Source organism: Rhineura floridana, chromosome 4 (assembly GCF_030035675.1).
Source record: "Rhineura floridana isolate rRhiFlo1 chromosome 4, rRhiFlo1.hap2, whole genome shotgun sequence".
In the NCBI taxonomy this organism is placed as follows: domain Eukaryota; kingdom Metazoa; phylum Chordata; class Lepidosauria; order Squamata; family Rhineuridae; genus Rhineura; species Rhineura floridana.
Genome location: NC_084483.1, coordinates 87,356,699 through 87,384,412, shown reverse-complemented (window position 1 = coordinate 87,384,412; position 27,714 = coordinate 87,356,699). Strand labels below are relative to the sequence as shown.

Sequence of the window (27,714 nt, the reverse complement as noted above, 5' to 3'; positions counted from 1 at the left end):
TTTCCCGCTTTTGCACTTTTTATCATGAGTCTTGTAACATTTTTAGTTCATGATCGAACCAAAGTTATGTGCTTTGAGACTCATTCATTTCAATGGGTAAACATATCCTTTAAGGCTGCAATCCTATGCATGCTTATCTAGAAGTAAGCCTCCTCTATTATTTTATTTATACCTCACCTCTCTATAACTGTAATCAAATCAGTTTGCAGTAACCTATCAAAATAATCGAATATTTTCTTCTGCATAAACATGCATAGGAATGTGCTCTCTTCCATTAAATTAATTGGACTGAAAAAGTGCTTATCTTGGCTGAACCATGCCCCTGGCTTTTTCTTAAAATCTAAAACTATAACAAAGCCACGGGAAATATATGACAAAATCTAGCTAAAACTAACCAATTTTAAGTCTATTTAATTCAATAGAACAGTTAAGCACATGCTTAATCATCTATACTTGAAATCAGTTGGAGAGAGAAATGCTTGGCTTTGGCTAGATTGTGCTCAAGGTTTTCATTTATCAAATAAAAGCATTTGTCAAGGAAAGAAATCAGATTGCACTGTGCCCTTTTTTTAAAAAAGCCTCGAGTAGTGATGCTGATAATTTTGTTTCACAGCATTTTGGTCTGCTCCCAACATTTGCGATTTCGTTATTGCTAAGATTCTCAATTCCAAACTCACCCTGTCTTCCAGGGTGAGGTGACATACTGCCAATCCTTTCTGGAAGTCAAGTGGACTGTTTTCCCATTAGATATACTGTGAAAAATTTTCTGTCAGTCAAAAAGTGAAGGTAACTTTAAGTCTTCAGCTACTTTCCTGACATCACTTTCAGGAAACTGGAAGTTCTGTTTAAAATGATGTAGGCCATTTTCTAACACAGAGTTGCATTCTTAAGTCTGCTGATTCTAACTGACTTAATACTGTTGCACACCTCCCCAGTCTCCGAGCGGTGAGATTTCCGGGGTCCCTGCACTCATCCAGGGTTTGGTTTCCTTTGGGAGGAAGGTCAGCGAAGACTGCAGTGTCTTTATGAAATATGGTTTGTCTATTTACACACATTCCAACCTGAGCTTAGGATGGAGGGGTTCAAGGCATCAGCAGTCCAATATCCAGCTTTTCCATCAGTGTTACAGAAGGCATCCTATAGCCATGATGCATAGAGCCAGCTTCTCTGCCTGCCTCCAGTCCCCAGCAATTCTCTAGACACAACTCAAAAACACAAGCCTCTCCTAGCAGCCAGGAGGGGGGGGAGGCTCTCCTGAAGAGTTTCAATGACAAAAGGGTCTTCCTGGCCCATTCACCAGTTGCTGGGCAACTGATAGACCCATTATCCTACCTGGCTACTCTATTAGCTTAACAAAAGACTCATCTGACCAGCAGAGCGAGTTCCTCATTCCAAGGCACAGGATTCCAAATCAGAGGTTGGAAGGGGACTCACAGGGTCATAACAATACGTTCAACTCTGTGTTTGATCATAGCTATTGTATATCATATTAAACTCTGTTGTTCAGAGGTGGCTTAACTATTCAATGGCTCAAGTTTATCTTTTCTTTTACTCTTAGATGGGAAAACACACTACCAACATTTTGCACATCTGCCTCAACCACATCTTCCTGTTGTAAGACTCCTCAATCCCGGTCAGCAAATAATACCAAATTATTCCAGTCCTTATTCTCCTAAATGCAATGAAGAAAGACTTCCCCAAAGAGAGATCCCTTCTGGAGAACTTCAGAGATTCTAGTAAGTTTGTCCTAAGGTTTACTGGAGCATTTCAGCTGCAAGAATCTGAGGGAAGCTAATGCAGCCATTGATGATACTTTAACAACTTTTTGGTGGTGGTGGTTCCGTTGGTAGAGGTAGAGAAGGCATAGGATGCTTTAATTGTGGCAGCTAAAGTTGGTTTAAAGCAGCCTTCCCCAGCCTGGTGCCCTCCAGATGTTTTAGACTACAATTCCCATAATCCCTGACTGCTGGCCATGTTGGCTGATGCTGGTCAAAAGGCCTGAGTGATTATCAGTACATGACTGCTTTCATATCATACAGAGGGATTTTTCAGAATGCTGAATATATTTATTTCTTTATTTACTACATTTATATACCATTTCAGGTACATTCAGCACGTGTGGCCTCGCCTGGGGTTATCTGGGGGCTCATGCATCTTTAAGTAGCCCCTGGGAAGATGGAGGAGGGCCTGCCCAGGGGGACTCTGTTAGGGTGTTGGTGATCTCTTCAGGAATTTATGGCATGAGCAGAGTCATGTATTGAGATAGATTTCTTTTCACTGCTAAAGTGTCTTTTTAATTAAAAGAAGCATATTCTTGTTAAAAATAAACCTCATGTTGATAGAATCATCAGCTTTTAACATTTCATAGATGACCCTTAATTTCTTTCCTAGTGGCCAGTTTCAGAACCAGCTACAGGATGGAGGGACATCATCCAAGGCATATGGTGCTCATGAGGATATATATAGGTACCCGCCTGATTCCATGGCTCAGGCTAACAGCCCACCATGCCCGGCTGCCATCCCAAGGCCTCCAAGTAATTTTGCAGTCAGGGGAACACTGAGGACGAGTAACTTGCCAGAAGAACTGCGTAAGTGTTTTATTTTTGCCATTTTATGAAAATTTTGTATAGGAAAATAGCATTGGAATGAAAGTGAAGATCACCTAGTCGTGTCAGCATCATGCACACTTATTTATTTATTTTTAAATTTCTAGGCCGTCCTTTAATGAAAATACAGTAAGGCTGTATGCATAAGAACACAACTTCACAGTAAGATCAATAAAAGCATCAATAAATAGAGTGGTTGTAAAAAAAAATTCACATCCCAAAGGTCTGTCTAAATAATACAGTTTTCAGGAGCTGCCAAAAGAAGCTGCAAAGCTGCTCATTCCGAGTGCAGCCCCATCCAGAAAAGGCAACTGACCTGTCTCCCGGAAACGGCAATCGCTTAGCACAAAGACCTTCATTCTTTCAGGATTCAAACTCAGTTTACTGGCCTTTATGCAGCCGACTGCTGCATCCAGGCACCAGGGCTTGCACAGCATCTCCTGATTCAGATGTAATGGAGATATAAGAGTTGGGTATCATCAGCGTACTGATGAAACCTTTGCTCCAAAATTCCCCTGATGTCACATTGGGAACAGAAGGGTGCTCTGTAGTACCCCATAGCATAAGCACCAATGGGCCAGAGAACACTCTCCTAATGATGAAGCTCTTTGGACACGATCCTGGAGGCAGGCATGGAGCCACTGTAGCACAGTGCCACCAGTACGTTTCCTGCAGAGTCAGTCCAGAAGGATGGAATGATCAGTGGTATCAAAAGCTGCAGGGAGATTGAACAGAAGGAGCAGGACCACGTACGTAGAACCAGAAAATCACATTTGTTCCTCACATCAGTTGACCTCTCCTGCTGATGCTGGTACCTCCAGTCCTTCCTCAGCCCAGCAACTTTTATGACTGGGGCATGGCCATCTAAAACTAACATCTGCCAGTTTTTGTGGGGGTTGATCCTTTCCCGAAAGCCCAGTTATATCCTTACAGGTGCATGAAGCTAGAAGGGAGGCTCTGTGATTTGTCTAACACTATTGCAGGTAGAGTCTGCTTGGATGTAGCTCTGCTAAGCTCAAGGACTGTAACTACTCCCCAGGTGCTTGAGTTGACGACATTCAGGAAAGGCTAGCACAAGGAATATATCAGCGCCAGGACTCAGGTGTAGTGTTTTATTGGTGTCTAGCACATTTTGGGAAAAACTGTTTTCTTCTTCTGGAGCTGATCTGCAAGCAATCAAGTAGACACTACATACATCATATATACAATTAATTATTCTGTGCCTTAAAAGAAGATTTTAAGACAAATATTCTGAATACTCAAAAAAGTTTTTTTATCATTCTCTCACCACATTTGAATGATAAGCATACATTTTTGTAAAGCTTTAACTATGTTAAAGCAGAAAGATTCCTGGGGCTCCAAATCACAAATAAATTTTAACACTTTTTAAAAAAAGATGCTAAAATTGCCTTTTAAAGTAAAGAATAATTATGTAATGTATAAAGTGCCCTATCAATCAAATCTTTATTTGTTTATGGCCATAGGCCGTTGCAACATAAAACTATAAAAGCAGTACAATATAACATTTGTTCAGGAGTACATTAGGCATGGATAGGTAATTCAACAATTTATTTACACTGCGAGGTAACATATCTCTCTCTAATCTTTTTGGCGGCCAGAGTGAAATTTGCCACCGCAATGGTAATTTGATTATTGCTATCCAACAAAAGAGTGGTTATCAGTTCATTATGGGAAAAACCACTGGTGTAACATGGAAGGGAAGCCAGAAATTTTTCTCTAGGGTGGGTATAAAGAGGACACAGTAGCATGTAATGTACTAGGTCCTTGGGAACCTTACAGCCAAAAATACAAAGGCGATTTGCAAATGGGACTCCCTTGTAACGGCCTTCCAGAACAGCAGTAGGCATGACTTGGAACCTCAACTCCGTAAAAGCCTTGCGTAAAGGTGCCCGGGTCAAGGTAGTAAAATAAAGTGGGGGAGCATGATTGAGTTTTATTTGTGGGAACCAGGAGGAATAAGTGGCTGTCACAATTGAGGCTCTATCCTGATATGCATCTTGGTCAAAGATCCAGTTTTTGAGATCAGAGGGAGTGAAGCTTAAAAATCTAGCTAGAGTGAGATCATAAAGTGTTAGTAACTCCATGATTTTTCTCTCCCAGTCAGGCATTCCCTGAAGATCATTCCAGCAGAGTTTTATAAGGGAGGAATCGTCCAAGGATCTAGATCTTTTCCAAAATCTTAGGAGGGCCAAATCAGTCCTGGCAGCCATGGACGGAAGGCCCAATTCTGCCCTTAAATGGGCTGAGGGAGTATTCTTGGGGAGCCCCAAAATTTGTTTCATGAATTGATTTTGGAGGGCTTCAAGTCGGTTTTTCATCAACTGTCCCCAAAGCTCTGCGCCATATAAGATTTTTGGAAGCAATTTGGCTGTATAGATTTTTAACATTGGGCCTAAGAGTTGACCGCCACGAGAGTAAAAAAATTTCTTCAGTTGGCCATTTGATCTTAATATTGTCAGCTTAGTCATTTCAAATTGAGGGGTCCAAGAAAGATTTTTGTTAATACAGATACCTAGATATTTAAAGGTATTAACTTGTTCTAATTGGTGACCGTTCAGGGACCAGGTGGATTTCGTCCTACTATACCTCCCGCAAACCATTATTTTAGTTTTAACATAATTTACTTGGAGATGGCAAGCCTCAAAATATTCTTCCAATCGGGAGAGCATCCTCTTCAATCCCACTTTATTTTGAGACAACAGTACCAAGTCATCCGCATATAGCAGAGACGCTATCTTTCTATTTTCCACCGAAGGGGGAAAAAATTTGGGAGAGGCCATTATGGGGACTAGGTCGTTGATAAAAAAGTTAAACAAGAATGGGGCCAAAATGCACCCTTGTTTAACGCCCCGGCCGACTGGGATTTCATGAGAGAGTGCACCGTTTTTACCAAGTCGGACCCTCAGCCTATTACCTTGGTGTAAAGATTGAATCTGATGTAATAACCTTGAATCTATATTTGTGCAGGATAGTTTTTGCCACAGTAGGCCTCTATCAATTAAGTCAAGGGCCGATGAGAAATCTATAAAAGCCTGGTAGAGGGATTTGTAAGCCCTGGATTTAACTTTGTTTATGAGATGGAGTAACACAAAGACATGATCAAGGGTATTCCTGCCTTTCCTGAAGCCCGCTTGTTCAACATGGATGAAGGAGTGATTTATGTCCCAATCTGTTAATTTATTCAAAAGAGAACGACCATATAATTTAGATGTTACGTCTAATAAGCTAATTGGTCTGTAGTTTGATGGATTAGCGGGGTCTCCTTTCTTATGAATTGGCACCACAATACTGGTACACCAGCCCGAAGGAATGATGCCTGTGGTATTTATTTTAGAAAATAAAGCAGCCAGAATGGGACTCCACCAATCGGGGTCAGCCAGAAATAATTCTGGAGGTAACAAGTCCTCCCCGGAAGCTTTGCCAGGGCGGAGAGTAGATATTAGTTCTTTAACTTCCGCGCAGCTAACAGGTGGCCAAACTGGGAGGGGAGAGGAATCAGTGGCTAGATTGGGGTTTTCTTTTTTCCCAAAGATTTTATGGAAGTGAGAGACCCAAGATGCCGAGGGAATTGGAGAATTTAAGGCAATAGGATTGCAAATCATGCCACTTTGTACCAGTCTCCAGAACTCTGAGTTATTTTTCTGAAGAACCGCCAATCCCAATTCACGCCAGCTGTTGGCAAAAAAAGAGTTCTTTTTCTCCTTAATTAGATTTTTATGAGATTTTTTTTGAAGAAGCAAACGGGACAGAGCAGTTGCGGAGTGGTCGCGCTTTAAGGCCCTAATCTGAACAGAAAGGGCCTTTTTACTAAGCTCACAGTCCTTGTCATACCAAAGATTATAACCCTTACGTGTTCTATTTCTAACTGTAGTGGTCATTATTGGTTTGAGGGCAACGACAATGTCCTCATATATCTTGTATATATTCTCTGGAGATGTAAGGGCCAGTTGACAAAGCTCGGACATCTCGGGAGAATTCAGTATGCAACTGACTTTGGATGCCATTTATCTGACCATCTAAGACGTTTCAACCCAGGGAGGTTATTTATCGAAGGGACATGCGAGAACGCATTAATAGTATGAAAAGGCCCTTGGAAAGTGAGTTTTAAAGGGAGATGGTCGCTATCCATCCTATCCTCCACTGCAAACTCCTTTACAAGGGAGGACAGGGTGGATGAGCCCAAAATGTAGTCTACCATGCTGGCTCCTTTGTCTGAAAGGAAAGTAAAATAGCCCTGGGAGGAATCTAGGTAAGAACCATTGAAGCAGAACAGTTGAAACTTAATTATAAATTGAAAAAGATTTTGGCCATTTTTATTAATGACTTTATCTCTCAAAGACCGAGGGGGTAAGGTTGTATCGCTCGAAGTGAAGGTAAGGTTATCATAGATTTTGGGGTAGTTTGTTCCCATTCTTGCGTTAAAATCACTGCTAAAAAGAAAAAGGCTCAGAGGATAGTCACTCGTAAGTTCATCGATAAAATCATTAAAATCTAGCCAAGTTTGGGAGGCTAGGTTAGGTTGCTGGGGAGGGAAGTACACGTTAATAAAGATAAAAGGCGGATCACCTGGAATTGTTAAGGGCCAGACAGGTATCCAGCTCAGTGTCTAGTAATTCAGCCCTTTGGATGTCTAAAAAAGTCGCAACCAAAATGGCTATACCCCCACTACCACAGCCTCTATTAGACGTTCTCTTTGCCGATTTAGCCCAAGTCGTAAAGCCCTCAAGAAAGATTAGGTCATCATTTAGAAGCCAGGTTTCTTGAAGGCAGATGATATCAAAAGTTTTAAGGTAGTTAATAAACTCTGGGTCGCCCAATTTATTCTTCCATCCTGCTATGTTCCAGGATATTAATTTTGTTAAACGAGAAGACTCTAAAGCCATTAAGTTTGGGATTATACGTGGGGTTGGGAAGGGAGACAGAACTGGAGGCACTATCGGTGTTACAATAGTGCCAGGAAGATTTGTAAGTGGTCAAGCTGAGGGTTTATTCAAATAAGTGATTTGATCTAGATTTGAGTACTGAATACAACCATTTTTAAATATTTGGCTGGGAGTGTATGATGGATACTCAGATGGGCACCTCTGCTTTAGTGGGGAGACCAATTCATCCGGGTCAAGATAGCGAGAGGTTGTCCACGTTACTCCATTCAAAGGTATAGAAATATTGTTTGGATGGTTACCGGTAATCATAGGCCCACAAGTATGGAGTGGGTTAGGAGGAAGGGGTCTAGAAATTTCAACTGTAATTTGGCTGCTAGAACATCTCTGAGGATGGGAATTAGAAGATGAAGGGGGGATGGATGTATTTGTGATCTTATCAGTTGATCTAGGCGATTGAGGCGTCTCACCAATTTCAGCTTGCTTGTTATTTTCAGGTAGGAGAAGGAATAAGCTAGCTTTCAGGCGGTCCAATCTTCTGATGATTGCAGATTGTTCAGACTTTGGGAGATCGCCAAAGGACTCCAGGAGTTGGATGTCTTCTGACTCTAGGGACTCCTCCAAAGAGGTTAGAGAGGAGCCTTGCTGATACAATTGGGTTTCCTCACGTGTTACCAAGATGGGAGAGGGGGAAGGGATTGCTGGCTCGATTTGTAATTCGGCTGGGTCTGCTACAGTTTTTTGGGAATGAGCAGGGCAATGTAAACGAAAATTAAACAGAGGTTGAGGGGGACACATATTTATAAAATACCTTGTGATGTGGATTCCAGAACTTGCTAACAAGTTTCTATGACCATACAGTTTATTTACATGCTGTGGCTTTGTGAATGAGATAATAGCACGTAAGGATTTGAAGCCATATGGAAGGTAAGCAATGTGAAGAATGTCAGCAAGGTGAAAATAGCCAGGAAGCAAAGAGTCCAGAAGTTTCAAGAGGAACTGCTTGCGCTGGTTTTGCTGCAAAAATTATGATGGCTTGGGGAGGGGGAACAGAACCAGTTTCTTTTGGATCAAGATCAGGTTCCAAGGCATCTTTGGCAAAGATGGCCGTAGGTGTATTTTCCGCATAGACGGAGGGGAAGAAAAGCAAGGAGATCTTACATCTCGAGCATGTTGCGTCGTCTATAAGAGAGGAATCTCTTCCATTTGGGGGGACTGGGTTGAAGGGCCTGGCCCAGGAGAAAGTTTTTTCTTTCTTTTTTTTTGATGATTTTGTCATCGTAGGCAATTTGGAAGATGGATTAGAGCAGGCATCGAGTAGATCGAAAAGAGGTTTGAAATTTAACTTATTATTTTCCGAGTGTTTAAAGTTTTTAATATTCTTAGACTTCTTTTTGATGTGTAGAGTTTTCCCTTTTCGGCCGGCGTCATGTTTTCGTTTATATGGTCGTTTCCGAGGGCGATGAGGATGGTTATATATCCTGTTCGGTGGAGAAGGAACTCTCTTTAAATCCGTGTAAGGAGAGTTGATCTCTATGGTGTTTTTTCCTTGCTGTAAGTCTTTAGCAGCTCCAACCAGAGTAACTAATAACGCGTTAACATTCAGAGATAAAATTCTTAATGAGTCCAAGTTCTTCTAAAATTAGAAGGAGCCAAGCTGTCTCAGGGTTAATATTTCCTTTCGTGGTATCACCGGATTTATTTAAGTCCAAAGGGGAATTTTGTGACTGCTTTGAGGGTCTGGTAGACTCTGAATCGGATTCAAATAAGATGGATTGGATTGGATCCAGGATTGGATTGGAAGGAATTGGCTGGAGTGAGCGTTGCATATCGGCCTCTTCTAATTCTTTAGCTAGGTTTGGTATGGAAGAATTTCCGTCATTCAATTTATAGATAGAGTTTGTATGGTCCAAGGAACAATCCAATGAAGTGGAAGGAACCAGAGGCAGAGAGTGGGAATGAATGTCTTCGTTCTGGCCAGCAGTCTCAAGTGAGAAAAAATGGGTGATCTTAGGTCGTAGCTCAAGTGTGGACGCTTCAATCACTTGCAGATCTTTAAGTCTTTTCCTTGTTAGTACCATATTTTTAGTGGCACTTAAAACTCGTGACAGAGGGAAATTATGCAAGAAATGAAGGAGAACGGCAGCTGGAACTGATCTGTACTTGTTACAGAGTTAAAGGAGTCGAGGCGGGGGCGTTGGAGCCTTTGCTTTTTTTCCCTTTCCTTTCCTTTCCTTGGTTCCTTATCTTGTCTTATCTTGTGACCTTGGTTGGCTTAGTTCTCAAATCATCCCTTAACCGTCGCCACCCACGGTGGGTGCAGCTGTATCCGTAATAACATGGGAGAGAGAGAGGAGAGCAGGTTTTCGTAGCAATGCTATAAGTCCGCTCTCTCAAGACTAGGGAGTACTTTACTTAAGAGAGAAAATAAAACATTTAAAGTTATGCCTCTGGAATGAGATAGATGATGTTACTACTCTCCAGAGCAATAAAGATTCTTTAACTGCGTGAATTTAAGGGACCCAAAAAAGTACTTATCAGAGAGGGAGCTCAGTCAGTATGCGACCAGTGCCGTCGGCCATCTTTTTGTTTGTATAACTGTTTTCAATTCAGCCCCTGAAGAAGGAAATAATCTTTTCAGAAATGCTTCAGGCACCAATAAAATTTGGCACTTCCTGAGGAAAACAGTGTTTTTGCCTTTTGGGGGGTGGGGGCAGTGATCAATGTGCCTTCCCTCATTGTGCACCAATTGCCAGTAGCAGGCAGTGAGGCAGGATGGCGTTGTATACCTGGCTTCTGGACGCTGAGGGTCTCAAGATAGGAAGGGGCAAGCCATGGGGAGTTAGGCACAGTGCAGGTGCTGCAGCAGAGCCTATCTGATGTTCCTGCTGCTGTGCCACTCCCACACCACACCTTGCTCCTTGCACCTCACTTCTCCCTCTCCGTAAGCGGCAGTGTCCCTCGGTGTTCGGAAGCAAGTATGCAATGCCACAATGTCTTCACTGTCCCACTGACCACTACTGCTAATTTCCATGCTTATCAACTGGTTCTTCCCTCACTTCTTTTTTTCAGGGAGAGGTTGCAGTTAGGCGTCTGTAAACAGGAGGGGGGGAGAGACAATATGTGATGCATGGGATTATCCTCCTGGTTTTGCCACGATTATCCTCCTGGCCTTGACCTATCACCATGATTCAGCCTGGGGCCAGAATATCTTTAAAACCTGCCTCCTGCAATATGAGGCCCTCTTCTTCATGTTTGTTTTATTTTATTTATTTATTTATTACATTTATATACCGCCCCATAGCCAAAGCTCTCTGGGCGGTTTACAGCAATGAAAAACAATAAAAACAAATAGACAAATTTTAAAACACAAAAAAAATTTAAAAACACATTTTTTAAAAAAAAAATTAAAAACAATGTTAAAACACATGCTAAAATGCCTGTTTTATATCCTGCCCTTCCTCCTAGAAGGAGCCCAGGGTGGCATGTTCATGTTCAACTCTACTGGAGATGTGGCAGGTGTCCACAAGGGATAGGGCCTTTGGAGCATGATCCCTGCAGAGCAGATTGGGGGGAAGTCAGAGGGAGGAGAGGAAGAAGCGCCATTGTGTGAGCGAATACCTACCTGTACCACATTGGCTCTCAGCAGTATTTTTGATTGCCTCTATAAACTGTTTGGGGTTTTGTCGTGACCCAGGCAGATGAGAGGGGGGTTGGTTGAAGGCAAGTCAGAAGGTAAGGACTTGGACTGGGAGCCCGGAATGGAAAAGGACAGCGGGGTGAACTTGCCGAACACCCCAATCCCTGTCTCTGACGGTGCAGTTTTCCCCGCTCCCAATTTCCCTACAGAATTGCCACCTAGCCCATCAGACACTTTCCAGCGGAACACGCCCCCGCTGCCTGCCTCTGAGATGCAGCCGGGCATGTTGGACATTTCCCTGCCTAGAGCTGCCCAGTTTCCCATGCCCTGACTATTAGAAGCCCCCCTCCGTTGGAGGGTGAGCCAGAGATCAAACCTTTGCCCCACATGCGGAGGCATCAAAGGTGGGAAGTTCAACAGGCATTGCTGAGGAGGCGCCTCCATGTGTGTGCGTGATCCAAGCCTACTTAAGCTGGCTCGGGGGGGACCCAGTTGCTGAGTCAATGTCTTAGTGCTGTGTTAGCATGCTTAGTCAGTGTCAGCTTAGGGCCAAAGATCCTAGAAAGCTTAGTTAGGTTAATGAGGCGCACTGCTTTTGATGTATCTATAACTTTAATAAAAAGAGAAAAAACCACAGACACATCTGAGTTCTTCAATGACAGGTAGGACAGTTTTTTATCTTGTTGCTTTCTTCTGCTGGTTCTATTATGCGCACGTGCTGGTTTTATCTATTATCCATTATATCTCTTGTAAGTTGCCTCGAATGTATTTTGTACAGAAAGGTAGGGAGACAATTGGACCCTTGGATGATAAGGGAGTCAAAGGTGTATTAAAGAACGATAAGGAGATTGCAGAGAAGCTAAATGAATTCTTTGCATCTGTCTTCACAGTGGAAGATATAGGGCAGATCCCTGAACCTGAACTAACATTTGCAGGAAGGGATTCTGAGGAACTAAGACAAATAGTGGTAACGAGAGAGGAAGTTCTAAGCTTAATGGACAATATAAAAACTGACAAATCACCGGGCCCGGATGGCATCCACCCGAGAGTTCTCAAAGAACTCAAAGGTGAAATTGCTGATCTGCTAACTAAAATATGTAACTTGTCCCTCGGGTCCTCCTCCGTGCCTGAGGACTGGAAAGTGGCAAATGTAACGCCAATCTTCAAAAAGGGATCCAGAGGGGATCCCGGAAATTACAGGCCAGTTAGCTTAACTTCTGTCCCTGGAAAACTGGTAGAAAGTATGATTAAAGCTAGATTAACTAAGCACATAGAAGAACAAGCCTTGCTGAAGCAGAGCCAGCATGGCTTCTGCAAGGGAAAGTCCTGTCTCAGTAACCTATTAGAATTCTTTGAGAGTGTCAACAAGCATATAGATAGAGGTGATCCAGTGGACATAGTGTACTTAGACTTTCAAAAAGCGTTTGACAAGGTACCTCACCAAAGGCTTCTGAGGAAGCTTAGCAGTCATGGAATAAGAGGAGAGGTCCTCTTGTGGATAAGGAATTGGTTAAGAAGCAGAAAGCAGAGAGTAGGAATAAACGGACAGTTCTCCCAATGGAGGGCTGTAGAAAGTGGAGTCCCTCAAGGATCGGTATTGGGACCTGTACTTTCCAACTTGTTCATTAATGACCTAGAATTAGGAGTGAGCAGTGAAGTGGCCAAGTGTGCTGACGACACTAAATTGTTCAGGGTTGTTAAAACAAAAAGGGATTGCGAAGAGCTCCAAAAAGACCTCTCCAAACTGAGTGAATGGGCGGAAAAATGGCAAATGCAATTCAATATAAACAAGTGTAAAATTATGCATATTGGAGCAAAAAATCTTAATTTCACATATACGCTCATGGGGTCTGAACTGGCGGTGACCGACCAGGAGAGAGACCTCGGGGTTGTGGTGGACAGCACGATGAAAATGTTAACCCAGTGTGCGGCAGCTGTGAAAAAGGCAAATTCCATGCTAGCAATAATTAGGAAAGGTATTGAAAATAAAACAGCCGATATCATAATGCCATTGTATAAATCTATGGTGCGGCCGCATTTGGAATACTGTCTACAGTTCTGGTCGCCTCATCTCAAAAAGGATATTCTAGAGTTGGAAAAGGTTCAGAAGAGGGCAACCAGAATGATCAAGGGGATGGAGCGACTCCCTTACGAGGAAAGGTTACAGCATTTGGGGCTTTTTAGTTTAGAGAAAAGGCGGGTCAGAGGAGACATGATAGAAGTGTATAAAATTATGCATAGCATTGAGAAAGTGGATAGAGAAAAGTTCTTCTCCCTCTCTCATAATACTAGAACTCGTGGACATTCAAAGAAGCTGAATGTTGGAAGATTCAGGACAGACAAAAGGAAGTACTTCTTTACTCAGCGCATAGTTAAACTATGGCATTTGCTCCCACAAGATGCAGTAATGGCCACCAGCTTGGATGGCTTTAAAAGAAGATTAGATAAATTCATGGAGGACAGGGCTATCAATGGCTACTAGCCATGATGGCTGTGCTCTGCCACCCTAGTCAGAGGCAGCATGCTTCTGAAAACCAGTTGCCGGAAGCCTCAGGAGGGGAGAGTGTTCTTGCACTCGGGTCCTGCTTGCGGGCTTCCCCCAGGCACCTGGTTGGCCACTGTGAGAACAGGATGCTGGACTAGATGGGCCACTGGCCTGATCCAGCAGGCTCTTCTTATGTTCTTATTGTTGTTCAGTAAAGCAAGCTATGAGACTCACAGACAGGGATTTTTAGTGAAAGAAGGAAACCTGCAATAAACGGGTTAAGCAGAGCAGAACAGAGCGCCTGGTTTGCCAAGGTCAGCAGCTGGCTGGCAAGTAGATAAGGAGGAACTTGCAGAAGCTCTGGTGTGGGGGAAGAAAGTAGTTTGGAGTGAGAGAACTGTGTTTAGTATTTTGTCAGTAAAGACTCTTACAAGAAACTTGCCTGGCCTGGCTCATTTACTGATTCTATGCGTCTCTAGAATTTCCTACTTGTATGATCTCTATACGCACACACCGACAGGGGTTATGGGCCCAGCTTATCATACAAAGTAAGGGGTTCAAGTGACGTTGTTGCAGAGAAAAGAAAGTACAAGAAAGAGGCAAGTAAGAGTGGACAACATGGCTGTAAACCTGTCATCCGGGATGCCGATGGAGAGACTGAATGCTGTAAACTACTCCAGCTGGAAATGGAGAATGAGAGCAGTTCTGATTAAAGAAGATTTGAATGATGTCGTAGAAAACCCCCCTCCGGCAGCTCCTTCAGCAGCGTGGACGAAGAAAGATGAGAAAGCGAAGGCTTTTATAACTCTGGGGCTGTCTGATTCTCAACTGTTGCTGGTGAGTAATGAGCCGACAGCTAATCAAATGTGGGAGAAGCTAAGGGCCGTTCATGTGCAGCAAACCGCAGGGAGCCGGCTGTGTTTAGCACGGAAACTTTATCAGATGCGTTTTACAGATGAAGTGACTATGACAGAGCATCTGGCTGAATTTCGTAGATTATTTGCTGAACTTCAAGAAAGAGGAGTGCATCATAGTGACATTCAGATGGTCTATATACTGTTATCTTCATTTGATCGAAAATGGGATGTAATGGTCTCGAGCTTAGAAACTTTACCAGACGGAAATTTAAATTTGGACTTTGTAGAACAAAAACTTCAACAAGAATGGAATAGGAGACAAGAGAGTAAGAAGACTGAATTAAAAGAGACTGAGGCTGTACAACAATATCAATATCAAAGAAACAGGCAAGAGAATAAAATATGTTATTTTTGTGGGTCCCGAGGACATATACAGAGATATTGTTTAAGTAAGAAATAACAGGGACTTTGGACATCAGAGAACAAGCGTGAACTTTATTACTAAGGAGGACAATAAACTAATTAACTCTAAATGGCTGTTAGACAGCGGGGCGTCTAATTGCCTGATCACAGACTCTAGTTTATTTTACACATCAAAGCCAGTGCAGGAGAAGATTTATCTGGCTGACGGATCAACTCAGGACGCGATTGCAAGAGGCACGCTCAAGTTAAGTAATTTGGGAACTATATTGACAGATGTGTTACTAGTTTCTGGTTTAAAATATAATATTCTATCAGTACGAAAACTAGCTCAAATAGGTTGTAAAATTACATTTGAAGGGAATAGATGTTTTGTGAGAAAAGATGGTGAAATCTGTATGCAAGGGAAATTACAGAACCAAATGTTTATGGTAGAGAGCAAGCTTGATAAACCCACGTGTGCCTGGATAGGAGTAAATAAAAACAAACACGAAAACTGTATACATGAATGGCACAGAAAATTAGGGCACGCACATTTTGAGAAGGTGAAAAATACCCCAAAGCATAGTCAAGATTTGGAACTAACACATTGTGAGCATGTGGATGAATGTGAGGTATGCTATAAAACAAAAATGACTGTGACTCCTGTAAATAAGAGCTGTGAAAGTACTACCACGAAACCCTATCAGCTCATACATGTGGATTTGGCTGGACCTTTCCAGTGTTCAAAAGGTGGGGCAAGATTCTATTTAGTGATTGTAGATGATTTTTCCAGATTTACACATGTATTCTTATTGAAAAAGAAAAGTGAAGCAGAAGATAAATTAAAGGCATTTATACAGAGGACAGAGACACAATATGGGGTTGTTATCAAAAATATCAAATCAGACCAAGGTGGGGAATTTACCAGTAATTCATTTAAAACATATTTGGAAAAGAAGGGAATAATACAAAGTCTCACTGCTCCCTTCAGCCCATCCTCCAACGGAACTGCAGAGAGGAGGAACCGGTCACTGCAGGATTCAATGAGAGCCATGCTGGCTGATGCAGATATGAATAACACCTATTGGGGTGAATGTATTCTGTACACTGCTTACATTCAGAACCGCCTTGTGCACAGAGTAATAGGCATGTCTCCATATGAGAAATTGACTGGAAGAAAGCCCAGGGTAAAACACATAGAGCGTTTTGGAGCAAAATGCTGGGTGCATGTGTCAAAGCAGAAAAGACATGGTAAATTAGCTTCAAGAGCACAGGCAGGTCGTATTTTGGGATTTCAGAATTCATATTATAGAATTTGGTTGCCTGAGAAACAACAATTAGTGTTAAGTAGAAGCATAAAGGTGATAGATAAACCTTGGAAAGAAAGTCAAACAGTAATACTTGATAGTGCAAGCAAGCAGGAAGCAGCAGATGTTCCTTTTGGTCATCAAATACCATTAAGAACCGCATTGACTGACTTAATTCAAAGTGGCAAACGTACTGTGAAAAGACTGAGGAGTGAAGACATGGCAATGCAAGATAAAGAGGTGCCAGGTACTAGTGCAGGAACAAGTGAAGACACAGGTGCAGGGCCAAGTAAAATTGAGAGTGATGAAGAAATGGAAATGTAAATAGATACTGTAAGGAAACAAAACCATGTACCGATGTGTATTGCAAGAATTATGGAATGGAAATTTATATTGTATAAATGAACATGTAGTTTTGTAATCTGTGAGTCCGGTGGGGGCTGTTGTTCAGTAAAGCAAGCTATGAGACTCACAGACAGGGATTTTTAGTGAAAGAAGGAAACCTGCAATAAACGGGTTAAGCAGAGCAGAACAGAGCGCCAGGTTTGCCAAGGTCAGCAGCTGGCTGGCAAGTAGATAAGGAGGAACTTGCAGAAGCTCTGGTGTGGGGGAAGAAAGTAGTTTGGAGTGAGAGAACTGTGTTTAGTATTTTGTCAGTAAAGACTCTTACAAGAAACTTGCCTGGCCTGGCTCATTTACTGATTCTATGCGTCTCTAGAATTTCCTACTTGTATGATCTCTATACGCACACACCGACACTTATGTTCTTAGGATATGAATTATTAAACTAATTAAAATAAATGAAGCCTGTGGTCCTAAATATACTTATCAGGGAGTAAGCACCAGTGAATGCAATGGGATTTAGTGATGAGTAAACATGTATAGGATTGCAGTGTAACTATCTGGTAGAGCAAGCAGCTGTGTCAGGAGGGAGGAACCTGTGGTCCTCCAGGTGCAGCTGACTCCAACTCCCATCAGCTCCTGCCAGCACAGCCAAATGTCAGGGATGGTGGGAGTTAGATTCCAAAAATACACATGCACTATATCTTGAATCTGCTGACACCACTGAGCAAGATTTCCTTTGAATTTGATGAACTGATTAATTTTGCTCCTTACACATTTTTGGGTTAAAGTGGCCTGCAGCTTAAAGCAATATTTATTTATTTATTTAATTCAATTTTTATACCGTCGATAGCAAGGCTCTCTGGGCGGTGTACATCAAATAAAAATATATATTTACATTCAATTTAAAAGCACCTAATCATCAAATCAACAGTTTAAACATACAACAAAAGTAAGATTAACCTAATAAACCCATATTAAATACAAATCAGAAGTAATTAGAAAGAAAAAAGATGGAACATATAACTATCTTTATAGACATTAAATACAAATACTAAAATACTAAAAATATTAAAATGCCTGGGCAAAGAGGAAGGTTTTCACCTGGCGCCGAAAAGATAGTAAAGTAGGCGCCAGGCATACCTCGTCAGGAAGGGTGTTCCATAGTTCGGGGGCCGCTACCGAGAAGGCCCTCTTTCTTGTAGTCGCCTTCCGGGCGTCTTTCTGAGTAGGCACCCGGAGGAGGGCCTTCGATGTTGAGCGCAGTGTACGGGTAGGTTCATATCGGGAGAGACGTTCCATCAGGTATTGTGGGCCCACGGCCTGTAAGGCTTTATAGGTTAAAACCAGCACCTTGAATCGGGCCCGGAAACATATAGGCAGCCAGTGCAAGCGGGCCAGAATCGGTGTCACATGTTCTGACCGCTTGGTCCCGGTTATTAATCTGGCCACTGCATTCTGCACAAGCTGCAGTTTCCGAACCATCTTCAATGGTATAGTGCGTTGCAGTAGTCCAATCGTGAGGTTACCAGAGCATGGACAACTGAAGCAAGATGTTCCCTGTCCAGATATGGGCGTAGCTGGGCCACCAGCCTAAGTTGGTAAAAAGCACTCCGTGCCACCGAGGCCACCTGCGCCTCAAGTGACAAGGACGGGTCCAGAAGGACTCCCAAGCTGCGCACCTGCTCCTTCAGGGGGAGTGTAACCTCATCCAGAACAGGTCGAACATCCAACTGGTCAGGGGATCCATTTACTAACAGCATCTCAGTCTTGTCTGAGGTACCATGTAATTTATTTGGAGAACAGATAGCTGGATGAATTAGGCTACTGAGTCTGGAGGATGAAGTCCTTTTCCATGGCTTGTTCCTTGAGACTATAACAGTCACCTTTATAAACAAGTTTGGAAAATGTTAGGGTTTAGGAATCATTAAGTGGTTAGAGAAGGAGCATTTTCCATTGAAGGTGTCCTTATACTCCCAGGATTTTTGCCTTGGGAGCAGGATATGGGATAAATGAAAAGGTAATCCAGAGGTCTCTAGTGGAGGTGTCTAGCATGGTCACAAGACCACCTAGTCAGTTCAGTTTCATTGTATAAATAATCAGAATCAAGTAAGACAGAGGTTATTGTCTGCTTTGTACAATTAAAGCAAAGGAAAGCAGAGCACTTTTGTTTTTTCTGAGACCGCCTATTTTGACATTCATGTGAACATCTCTCCTAGGTAAAGTCTTTATAACCTACTCTGTGGACACAGCTGTGGAGGTCATGAAACTTGTGAACTTTTTGTTTGTAAATGGATTTCAGACTGCGGTAAGTACTCCATCCTGGACGAGTGAAACAATCAAGAATGTATGAAATTGGTCATGTATAGGTTGAAAACGTTGTCTTTCTTCTTTTTAATGTTCCTGCACACACCAATGAATATTGTACTCAGTAGCGTATATTCAATACTGAGTATTATATAAAGGAGGGGTAGAAGTGACTTAAATGGTACAGTTGAAATTCCAGTGCAAAATTTAAATGGATGCACTAAATGGAATGAGGTTGTACTGTCAATCCTTTGGAATAGTAAACTATTTCCACAGCACTTTTACAACCCACGCTTATGCATGTCTTCTTGAAAGTAAATTACACTGTGTTCAATAGGGCTTACACAGGGTTCCAATCTTGGTGGACATTATGCATTGTAGTTATGTCATTCTTAGAATAACCTCATGAGTAGCCACAGACATCTCCCTCTAAGAGAGTTTGAAAGAAAAGAGTGTTACTCAAAGTCACTGAAAGACCTCAAGGCTAAACTAAGAGCTAAACTCTATAACACAGGATCCAATCCAAAGCCCTAGCCAATGAACTAACTTGGAACTCAAGAATCCCATACAGCAGGGGTGGGGAACTTCAGGCCCGAGGCCTAAATGTGGCCCTCCAGGCCTCTATATCTGGCATTTGGAACTCTCCCCAGACCACGCCCCCTCTCTCCAGGCCACACCCCTCACCGACCCTACTTTACCCTCTGCATGTTTGCCTGGCTGGAATGTGCCCTTGAACTCTGATAATGCCCCTTCCTTGTCTGGATGGAGAGTAGAGAGGGGTGTGAGAGGCTGTGTAGGAACTAGCCTACTATACAAAGGTAAAATTTGCATTTGTTACTGTGCCCCTTTTGCCTGTGGCCCTGCCCACTACTGGCAGGTGGCCCTTGGGAAGCCCAGAAGGGAAGGTGACCTTTGGGCTGAAAAAGCCTCCTCTCCCCCACTATATAGTTTAAACCTTATTCATATTTGCATACCAGAAGGCCCAGCATTGTAAGATGCTTGATCGACACAAATGCATTACCTGTGAGAACTAAAATTGGCTCTGCATGTTGCTTCTCCTACAGCAGTATCAGATTGGCCTTACAAGAGCTTCCTCTCACCCACACCTCATATCCATAGCAGTGTCTCAGGTGACAGAAGAGGAAAACAATTAGCTACGCCCCCCAGAGATTCCTTGTCTGCTGTGATATTGCTATCGGAAACTTGCCAAGCTGCAGAAATATGCTGGCTTTTTGCTAACAGAGAGCCTTGTTAGCCTACACACACTTGTATCTAAACTTTTGGTACTGGAAAAATGAGGAAACATTGGGAACAATGGAAATATTTGCCTACTAGCCTACAGTCGGAGCTGAAGAAATCATGTTAACATTTTCACATTCTCATAGATTGATATATTTGAAGACACTGTTCGAGGTATTGACATTATCAAGTGGATGGAACGCTACCTGAGCGATGTAAGTAAAGAAATAAAAAAGTGACTATTGCACTAGTGTTCTCCACAGGCAGCTCAAAGATAGTTTTGAGCATAGGCAGCTCACAGGCAATCCTTAAGGAATTAATCCTTCTACGAAACCACAGACTAAAACAGAAACGTCTCCTGGTCCCCTTGTGGGTTAATTATTCATGTTTTTCTTGTCCTTGCCTCCCTGCCCGCCCCTTCTGTCTAATTTAAAATGTGAGCCTTTTGAGATGGGGGACTTGATTTTCTTAGATCTGTAAAATACCTCTACAAATCACTTATTTATTCATTTTAAAGTTGCATGCAGAACACTTTTGTATTTTTAATCTGTAAATGAAAACAAAATAGGTTAAACACATTCACCCTATTCAAGCATTCAAAAGAATGCGTGCAAGCCTAAACAGGGGAAGGGGAGGGGGGTGAATGTTTCAACATCCCTCTGGGCTGGGGTTGCCAGATGTCTGGTTTTCGGCTGGAGACTCCAGATTTTTGGGGTCCTCTCCAGGTCTCCAGTGAATTAGCTTAATCTCTGGACTCTCAGCTTTCATTTTAAAAAAAAGTTTCTAGGTGGTGTGCTTCATGAGATACACACCAAAACATCAGCTGCTCTCCCGCAACTTCAGTGAAATGATCTCTTAGCTGGCTGCTCTAACCCCGCCCTTTTAGGTTTGTAGCCAATAAGTGAAGTCAGGGTTGTGATTGACAAGGGATTTCTGGGCCACCAGGCAGTACCTAGACTGCATTGCAAATGTAGAAAACTGTTGTTTTTTCCTGTTTATCTGAGAATCTCATAAATTGAGCAAGTATATACCTTTCAGCAGTACAAAAAGTCTTTTTTTCTGTTGTGTGTTAGGAGTCAAGCAAGTTTAAATTTTCTTGGGCTGTTGAAGGTGGTACTGTTTTGAAAACCTTCCCAATATGAAGCTTTAATCCAATACTTGCTTTTCTGGGAGTAAAGCTGCAATGCTAATCCCACATACCCAGAGTAAACCCCACTGAATTCAATAGGATTTACCTTTGAGTAGACATGGTTGATTGTGCTGTAAATTAAAGGGACTTTTGAGTGAACATAGCAAAGGATTGTGCTTGTGTTGTAAATCTTTCTCTCCCTCTCCAATCCTATTTTTTTAAAGCAGGCAAGGCTTACACAGGTATCACTGCTTTTGTTATGTAGGAAACTAATACTGATGTTATTTTAAAAAAAAATGTTCTGCAATGAACAACTGGTTTTCACAATAAACTATTGTATGAGATCTATGTATTTTTACATCTCCTGTGTGTGTGAGAGTGTGTGTTTGTGTGTGTGTGTGGAGTCTTCCCAACAACCCTGTGAGGTAGGATTGATGATTGAAAACCAAGGCAGCTCACAACAAGAAATAAATCCCTTTAAAATCCAATAACCACAAAAAATATAAACAGTTGCTAAACAGCTTAAAGTGGCATGATTCTGAATTTTGGGTTGGGTGAGTGTTCCTTATCATTTGAGGCTGCAGTTCTGCGTATGCTCCCCTGCTTGAGAAAGGCTCATTGAATACATTGGGACTTGCTTCTGAGTAAACAATCATGGGATCGCACTACAAATATCTTTACAGGTTGTGTAAATAATAAACATCTTTGACAGTAATGCTTATATAAATATTTCTTCATACTATGTCCGGATAAGTATTTGATTTCACACTATGGTTGTAAATTATTACTTCCCCTACATTTTAAGTGTGCCCTTCTTCCTTGGGGTGGGTGTGGTTCCCCTGTGCTGTTTTCATCCTGAGGGGCAGATGGTGAGTAGCCCATGGTCAACTTCATACCTCATTTCCATTTTAAAAAATTAATTAAAATGATTTACATGCAGGCAAAGTTTATTAAGTAGATCCATGTAATACATTTAAAGCACATCCAACTTGCCTTTAAAGTGCATGACTTCCCCTAAAGAATCCTGGGAAGTAGAGTTCCCCCTCACTGTTTTTGTTCCTACTACCCTTAACAAACTACAGTTTCCATGATTCTGTAGTGGGATTCATGTCCTTTAAATGTGTGTTGAATGTGCTTTAAATGAATGATGTGGATCTGCTCTAGATATGCTATGCATTCATTGTTGTTGTTATGTGTCTTCAAGTTGATCATGACTTAGGGTGACCCTATGAATCGGCGACCTCCAATAGCATCTGTCGTGAATCACCCTGTTCAGATCTTGTAAGTTCAGGTCTGTGGCTTCCTTTATGGAATCAACCCATCTCTTCTTTGGTCTTCCTCTTTTTCTACTTCCTTCTGTTTTTCCCAGCATTATTGTCTTTTCTAGTCAATCATGTCTTCTCATGATGTATCGAAAGTATGATAACCTCAGTTTCATCATTTTAGCTTCTAATGGGAGTTCTGTTTTAATTTGTTCTTACGCCCAATTATTTGTCTTTTTCACAGTCCTTGGTATGCGCAAAGCTCTCCTCCAACACCACATTTCAAATGAGTTGATTTTTCTCTTCTCTGCTTTTTTCACTGTCCAGCTTTCACATCCATACATAGAGATCAGGAATACCATGGTCTGAATGATCCTTAGTGTTCAGTGATACATCTTTGCATTTGAGGACCTTTTCTAGTTCTCTCATAGCTGCCCTCCCCAGTCCTAGCCTTCTTCTGATTTCTTGACTATTGTCTCCATTTTGGTTAATGACTGTGCTGAGGTACTGATAATCCTTGATAAGTTCAATGTCCTCGTTGCCAACTTTAAAGTTACATAACTCTTCTGTTGTCATTACTTTAGTCTTCTTGACGTTCAGCTGTAGTCCTGCTTTTGTGCTTTCCTCTTTAACTTTCATCAGCATTTGTTTCAAATCATTACTAGTTTCTGCTAGTAGTATGATAACCTCAGTTTCATCATTTTAGCTTCTAGTGATAGGTCTGGTTTAATTTGTTCTAACACCCGATTGTTTGTCTTTTTCGGAGTTCATGGTATGTGCAAAGCTCTCCTCCAACACCACATTTCAAATGAGTTGATTTTTATCTTATCCGCTTTTTTCACTGTCCAACTTTCACATCCATACATAGAGATTGGGAATACCATGGTCTGAATGATCTGATTTTAGTGTTCAGTGATACATCTTTGCATTTAAGGGCCTTTTCTCTCATAGCTGCCCTCCCCAGTCAGTGTATTGAAAAGAACAATTTTAAAAGATACTTTTTTTAAACAGGGAAAGGGCAGTGGCTCAGTGGCAAGGCATATGCTTTGCATGCAAAGGTCCAATATTCAATTTCTGGAAAAGACTATTGCCTTGAATCCTGGAGAGCCTATGCTACTCCATGTCATCAGTACTGAGCTAGATGGTATCAAATGGCCTGAGTTGGTATAAGGTAGATTCCTTTGTTCCTAAAAGTGGAAAGAGACCCAAGGGCCACAGTGACTCCAAAATTTATTTATGTATTTTGTTTACAAGATTTATATACTGCTTTATTGTAAAAAATCTTTAAATAGTTTACAGAAGGAATTAAAACAATAACATTGGCAAAAACAGACATGTATTTAAAAACATTCAAAACAATAAAGCCAACAATGAGTTAAAAACAGATAAAAAACACAATAGCTTCTACCTGCCTAGGTAGGCTTACCTAAACAAAAATGTTTTTAGCTGGTGCTGAAGAGTACAGTGAAGGTGTCTGCCTTATGTCAATAGGCAGGGAGTTCCAAAGTGTAGCTTCCACACTAAAAGACTGATTTCTAACAAGAGTAAAACAAGTACTGTGTGACACCCGTAACATGGAAAGCACACCTTGAACTTGGCCTGGTAGCAAATCAGCAACCAGTACAGAGGTATTATGTTTTGATAGAGTATTACTATTGTCAACAATCGTGCCACAGCATTCTGCACTAACTGCACTGTCTGGGTCAGGTTGTGCTGCATGGGGATTTCTGTGCCCTTGGGTGACTGGCTACCAGGATTATTTTTAATTTTGGTTTGGCTGGTTGTGGGATGCTGAGTTTTCTGCTTTTCTGCAAAATTCATAGGAATTTTGTTGTGGTTGGTATGGTATTGCATTTAGGAAATCATCACTGTCTTTTGTTTTTCTTTTTCTGTTTGCATTTCATTTACCTTTAACCTCACTCCCTTATAGCCATAGAAGCAACAACAGTGGTTCCATGCGCTCAGCTCAACCCCCTTAAACCCACTGATGATGCACCTTGTTGGTTGCATGACGGTTTCTTGCCCAATAGCGGTAAAAGAGAATTCACATACTGGGAAGTGTGGCTGCAATTGTTGTTGTTCCCAATCTGCTGTCTGTGAAGGTGAATCAAACCATGTGTGTTTTCTCTCTGTCAATTATTGCTCACTGGAATTGTGCTGGCTTTCAGTGTGAGTTTATAGCAGCCCACAAGGTAGACAGAAAAGGGTGGAGAATCTTCTTACTCTTACTCATTTCTCAGACCTCTTTCTGAAGTGAAGGGTCAAATCTGTAAAGAAGTTTGGAGCAGCCATGTTAAAAGGTAGGGGCAGAGTATTCCAGGCAGGTGGTTGCCAACCTTGCTTGGATATGGATATATTTGCAGAGGATCCCTAGTCAAGCGTTACCGACAGCACAATCCAAACCATATCTACTCAGAAGTAATTCCTATTGAGTTCTATGTGGCTTAGTGTGTTTAGAATTGCAGCCTTCAGGGGCATCCATGTTTACTCCTGAGTGCTCCTGTCTAACATCTCTACAGCACTAGGCCCCTTTCTTCCTACAATGGCCTTCTGGTGACTGGCCTGGCCTAAGGGTACTTAAACCCTTCTTGCAAGAAGCAAGTAGGCTAGATTAAGTGTTACCTACCCAGGCTCTATCTTTTAGCTAAGATTTCTATCTCAGTGTCCAATCAGAGCAATGTTTTTGTTTGAATTGTATGCTCCAAGCAATTGTGGTTGATGCTTAATGTATCATGCTTAATGACATCACTTGGGCCCACCTCCATGTCATCAGTGTGACCTGCTCCTGTGACATCACTAGGGCTCACCCCTGAAGTCTCAGGGTTTGGGATGCTTCTGACTTGGCAACCCTACTGTGGGCCCATCCATATCTCCTTTTAATCGTGCGATGTAATCCCCTTGTGTGTCCATTAATTTGTGAGTGGCCATATGACGTTCCCCACCATTTCGGACTTTCTCCTATTTAAATCCACACTTCCCCTACCCTGCTATCAACTGATTGTTTTTCCTGTCTGGATTATTAACCGCTCTAACCTCTGCAGTGAGGACATTTCCCCCCACTTTTTTTGTATTATGGGTAGGTGACGTTAGATCCCATCATCATCATCATCATTTTATTTGTATGCCGCCTTTCCACATAAAATTGTGCTCAAGGCGGCTTACAACAAGGTGAACAAAAATACATGTCAAAAACAATTGCAAAAACAATTTCCTAATAACAAAAAATAATAAAACAGTGACATAACAAATATAATAACAAAAAACAACTTTTCAACATTATGAACATAATAAAACAATATTTAAAAACAAAAAAGTAACCATTAACACCCCAAACCCCTAAAGAAAACAATTTACTGTATCTCCTACAAAACTTCATTATTCAGAGGGGAGGCTTGTTTTGTATCAGCACAGTCTCTTTGTAAGCAGAGGTGTGGACTCCTTCCCTTCAACACAGGTGTAGGCTTCTAAAGTCACAGAAGAGGCAGGGCAGGTGGTCTCCAACTGCCTTGAAGTAGGCAGCGGTTATCCCAAGGATCTCCCCAGACCCAGAAGTGAAGAAGTTAGGTGGCATGCTTGAGAAACAAATTCATGGGATGACGGGAGATGGAGTCCAACAGCATCTGGAGGGCCTCATGTTCCACATCTCTGTTAGTAGTATTAAAAGTGTGCTGTTGAAAGCCACTTTTTCGGGGGGCGGAGCGGGGATATGGGCTACAGGGGCTTTGAAAATGGCAAGGCAATTTCCTACATGTTTTAAGTCTGGGTTTTTTTTTAATTACACAAAATAATGAACTCATGTTTATATGACAGAAGTGAGTGGGCAAAGGCATGCTGCTCAACCACACCTATGCTAAAATCGTTGTTTTCGTCATTATTAGATCCCACCCTCTGTCCATGCCTCCGCTGTCTATCTTACAGTTCATTCCTGCTTCCAGTACTGAACCAGGGTACTTCCTCCTTCTGGCTTCTATAGCTGTATCACATTGCTTTTTCCTTTTCTTTTAAACTATTTTGTGATCATACATAAAATCAAATGTTTAATGAATCACATTTCCACTTAAAAGCTATTTTGTGATATTACACAAACAATTCATTGAAAACACAGAGTTTAAAGGAGGAGGTGGTTTTTAATTGAGCTTCCTTGGGCTGATGGGAGAAACTAGTTATTTAATGTGGCTGATCTTGCAGCCAATCCAGCAGCAGCCAAAGCCTCTCTTTTCCTGCCCAACAGCTGATGGGGATGGGAGGGGGAGTTTCTGCAGATCCAGCAGCTACCTCTCCCTGCAGCATCCAGTTGTGTGTGTGTGATTCATTCGTGCAGCCAATCCAGCAGCAGGCAAAGCCTCTTCTGTCTTGCCCAACAGCTGGAGGGAATGGGAGAGGAAGCTGCTGCAGAACAAGCAGGCTTCTTCTCCCTGTTGGCCTCTTTCACAGGAGCATCCCATGGGGTGCAGCTGATCCAGCAGTAGGCAAAGCCTCTTTGTCCTCCTAAACACTTGATGGGGCTTGGGGAGTCTTGTGATAAACATACCAAAGAGCCAAAAGGGAACCAGAGGAAGGGGAGATCAGCTTATCTCCCTCCAGGCAGCCAGATCTCTCTCTGTGTGTAGGTGCTTGTGCAGGCACTGTAAATTGTGTTCTTTTCCTCTGAGCCTGAAACTGACTAATCTGGGTCCTCTCTTTTGTTAACTTGAAACTGAATGACAGACAATCTCCTTCTTTCTCCCTTGGCTGGCAGTGGAGGATCTAATACAATTTGGGAGGAGAAGGCTTCCATCCTTAATATGCTTTATGTTATATGTAACAGCCTAGACGTTTATTTTGCTTGTACTTGGCGGGGTGGGTGGGTGTTCCATTAATTTTGCCCTTTTGCACATCCACAAACCTGCACATGCGTGGTAATTAAAAAAAAAAAGACACATGGTTCTGTGCTCTTCTAAAAAGGTGTGTGGAAACCAAACAACTGTTACTGACCAATCGCCAAAAAGGGGTGGACTTAGGGGAGTGGCCACTGCTAAAGCATTTTAGACAACAAAAAAGGCCCATGTGTATTAGGTTTTCACAATATAAATCCAACCATAAACAGGACCCGTATGGATCTGGAGGCCACCAACCAAATATGGAAAACGTCAATTTTGTGGTTAAGTATGGATGGGCCCTCTCTGTGTGTGTACACATGCACCTTCCATGCCTACTCCACTCTTAATCTCCCCAGGAAGGCTGATGGGAGCTTGTAA

The 27,714-nt window shown here is 42.1% G+C and overlaps 1 protein-coding gene across 2 annotated transcripts in view; it reads left to right on the top strand.

Moving 5' to 3' along the window:
* The window catches only part of TRAF3IP2 (TRAF3 interacting protein 2), a 48,252-nt gene that overhangs the window by 12,907 nt on the left and 7,631 nt on the right, over positions 1–27,714 (top strand). For both annotated transcript variants that reach the window (XM_061623632.1, XM_061623631.1), the window contains 4 exons: positions 1,559–1,736; positions 2,392–2,588; positions 18,760–18,848; positions 20,233–20,301. In XM_061623632.1, the coding sequence (XP_061479616.1) occupies positions 1,559–1,736; positions 2,392–2,588; positions 18,760–18,848; positions 20,233–20,301 (533 nt within the window). The remainder of the gene's footprint in view (positions 1–1,558; positions 1,737–2,391; positions 2,589–18,759; positions 18,849–20,232; positions 20,302–27,714) is intronic.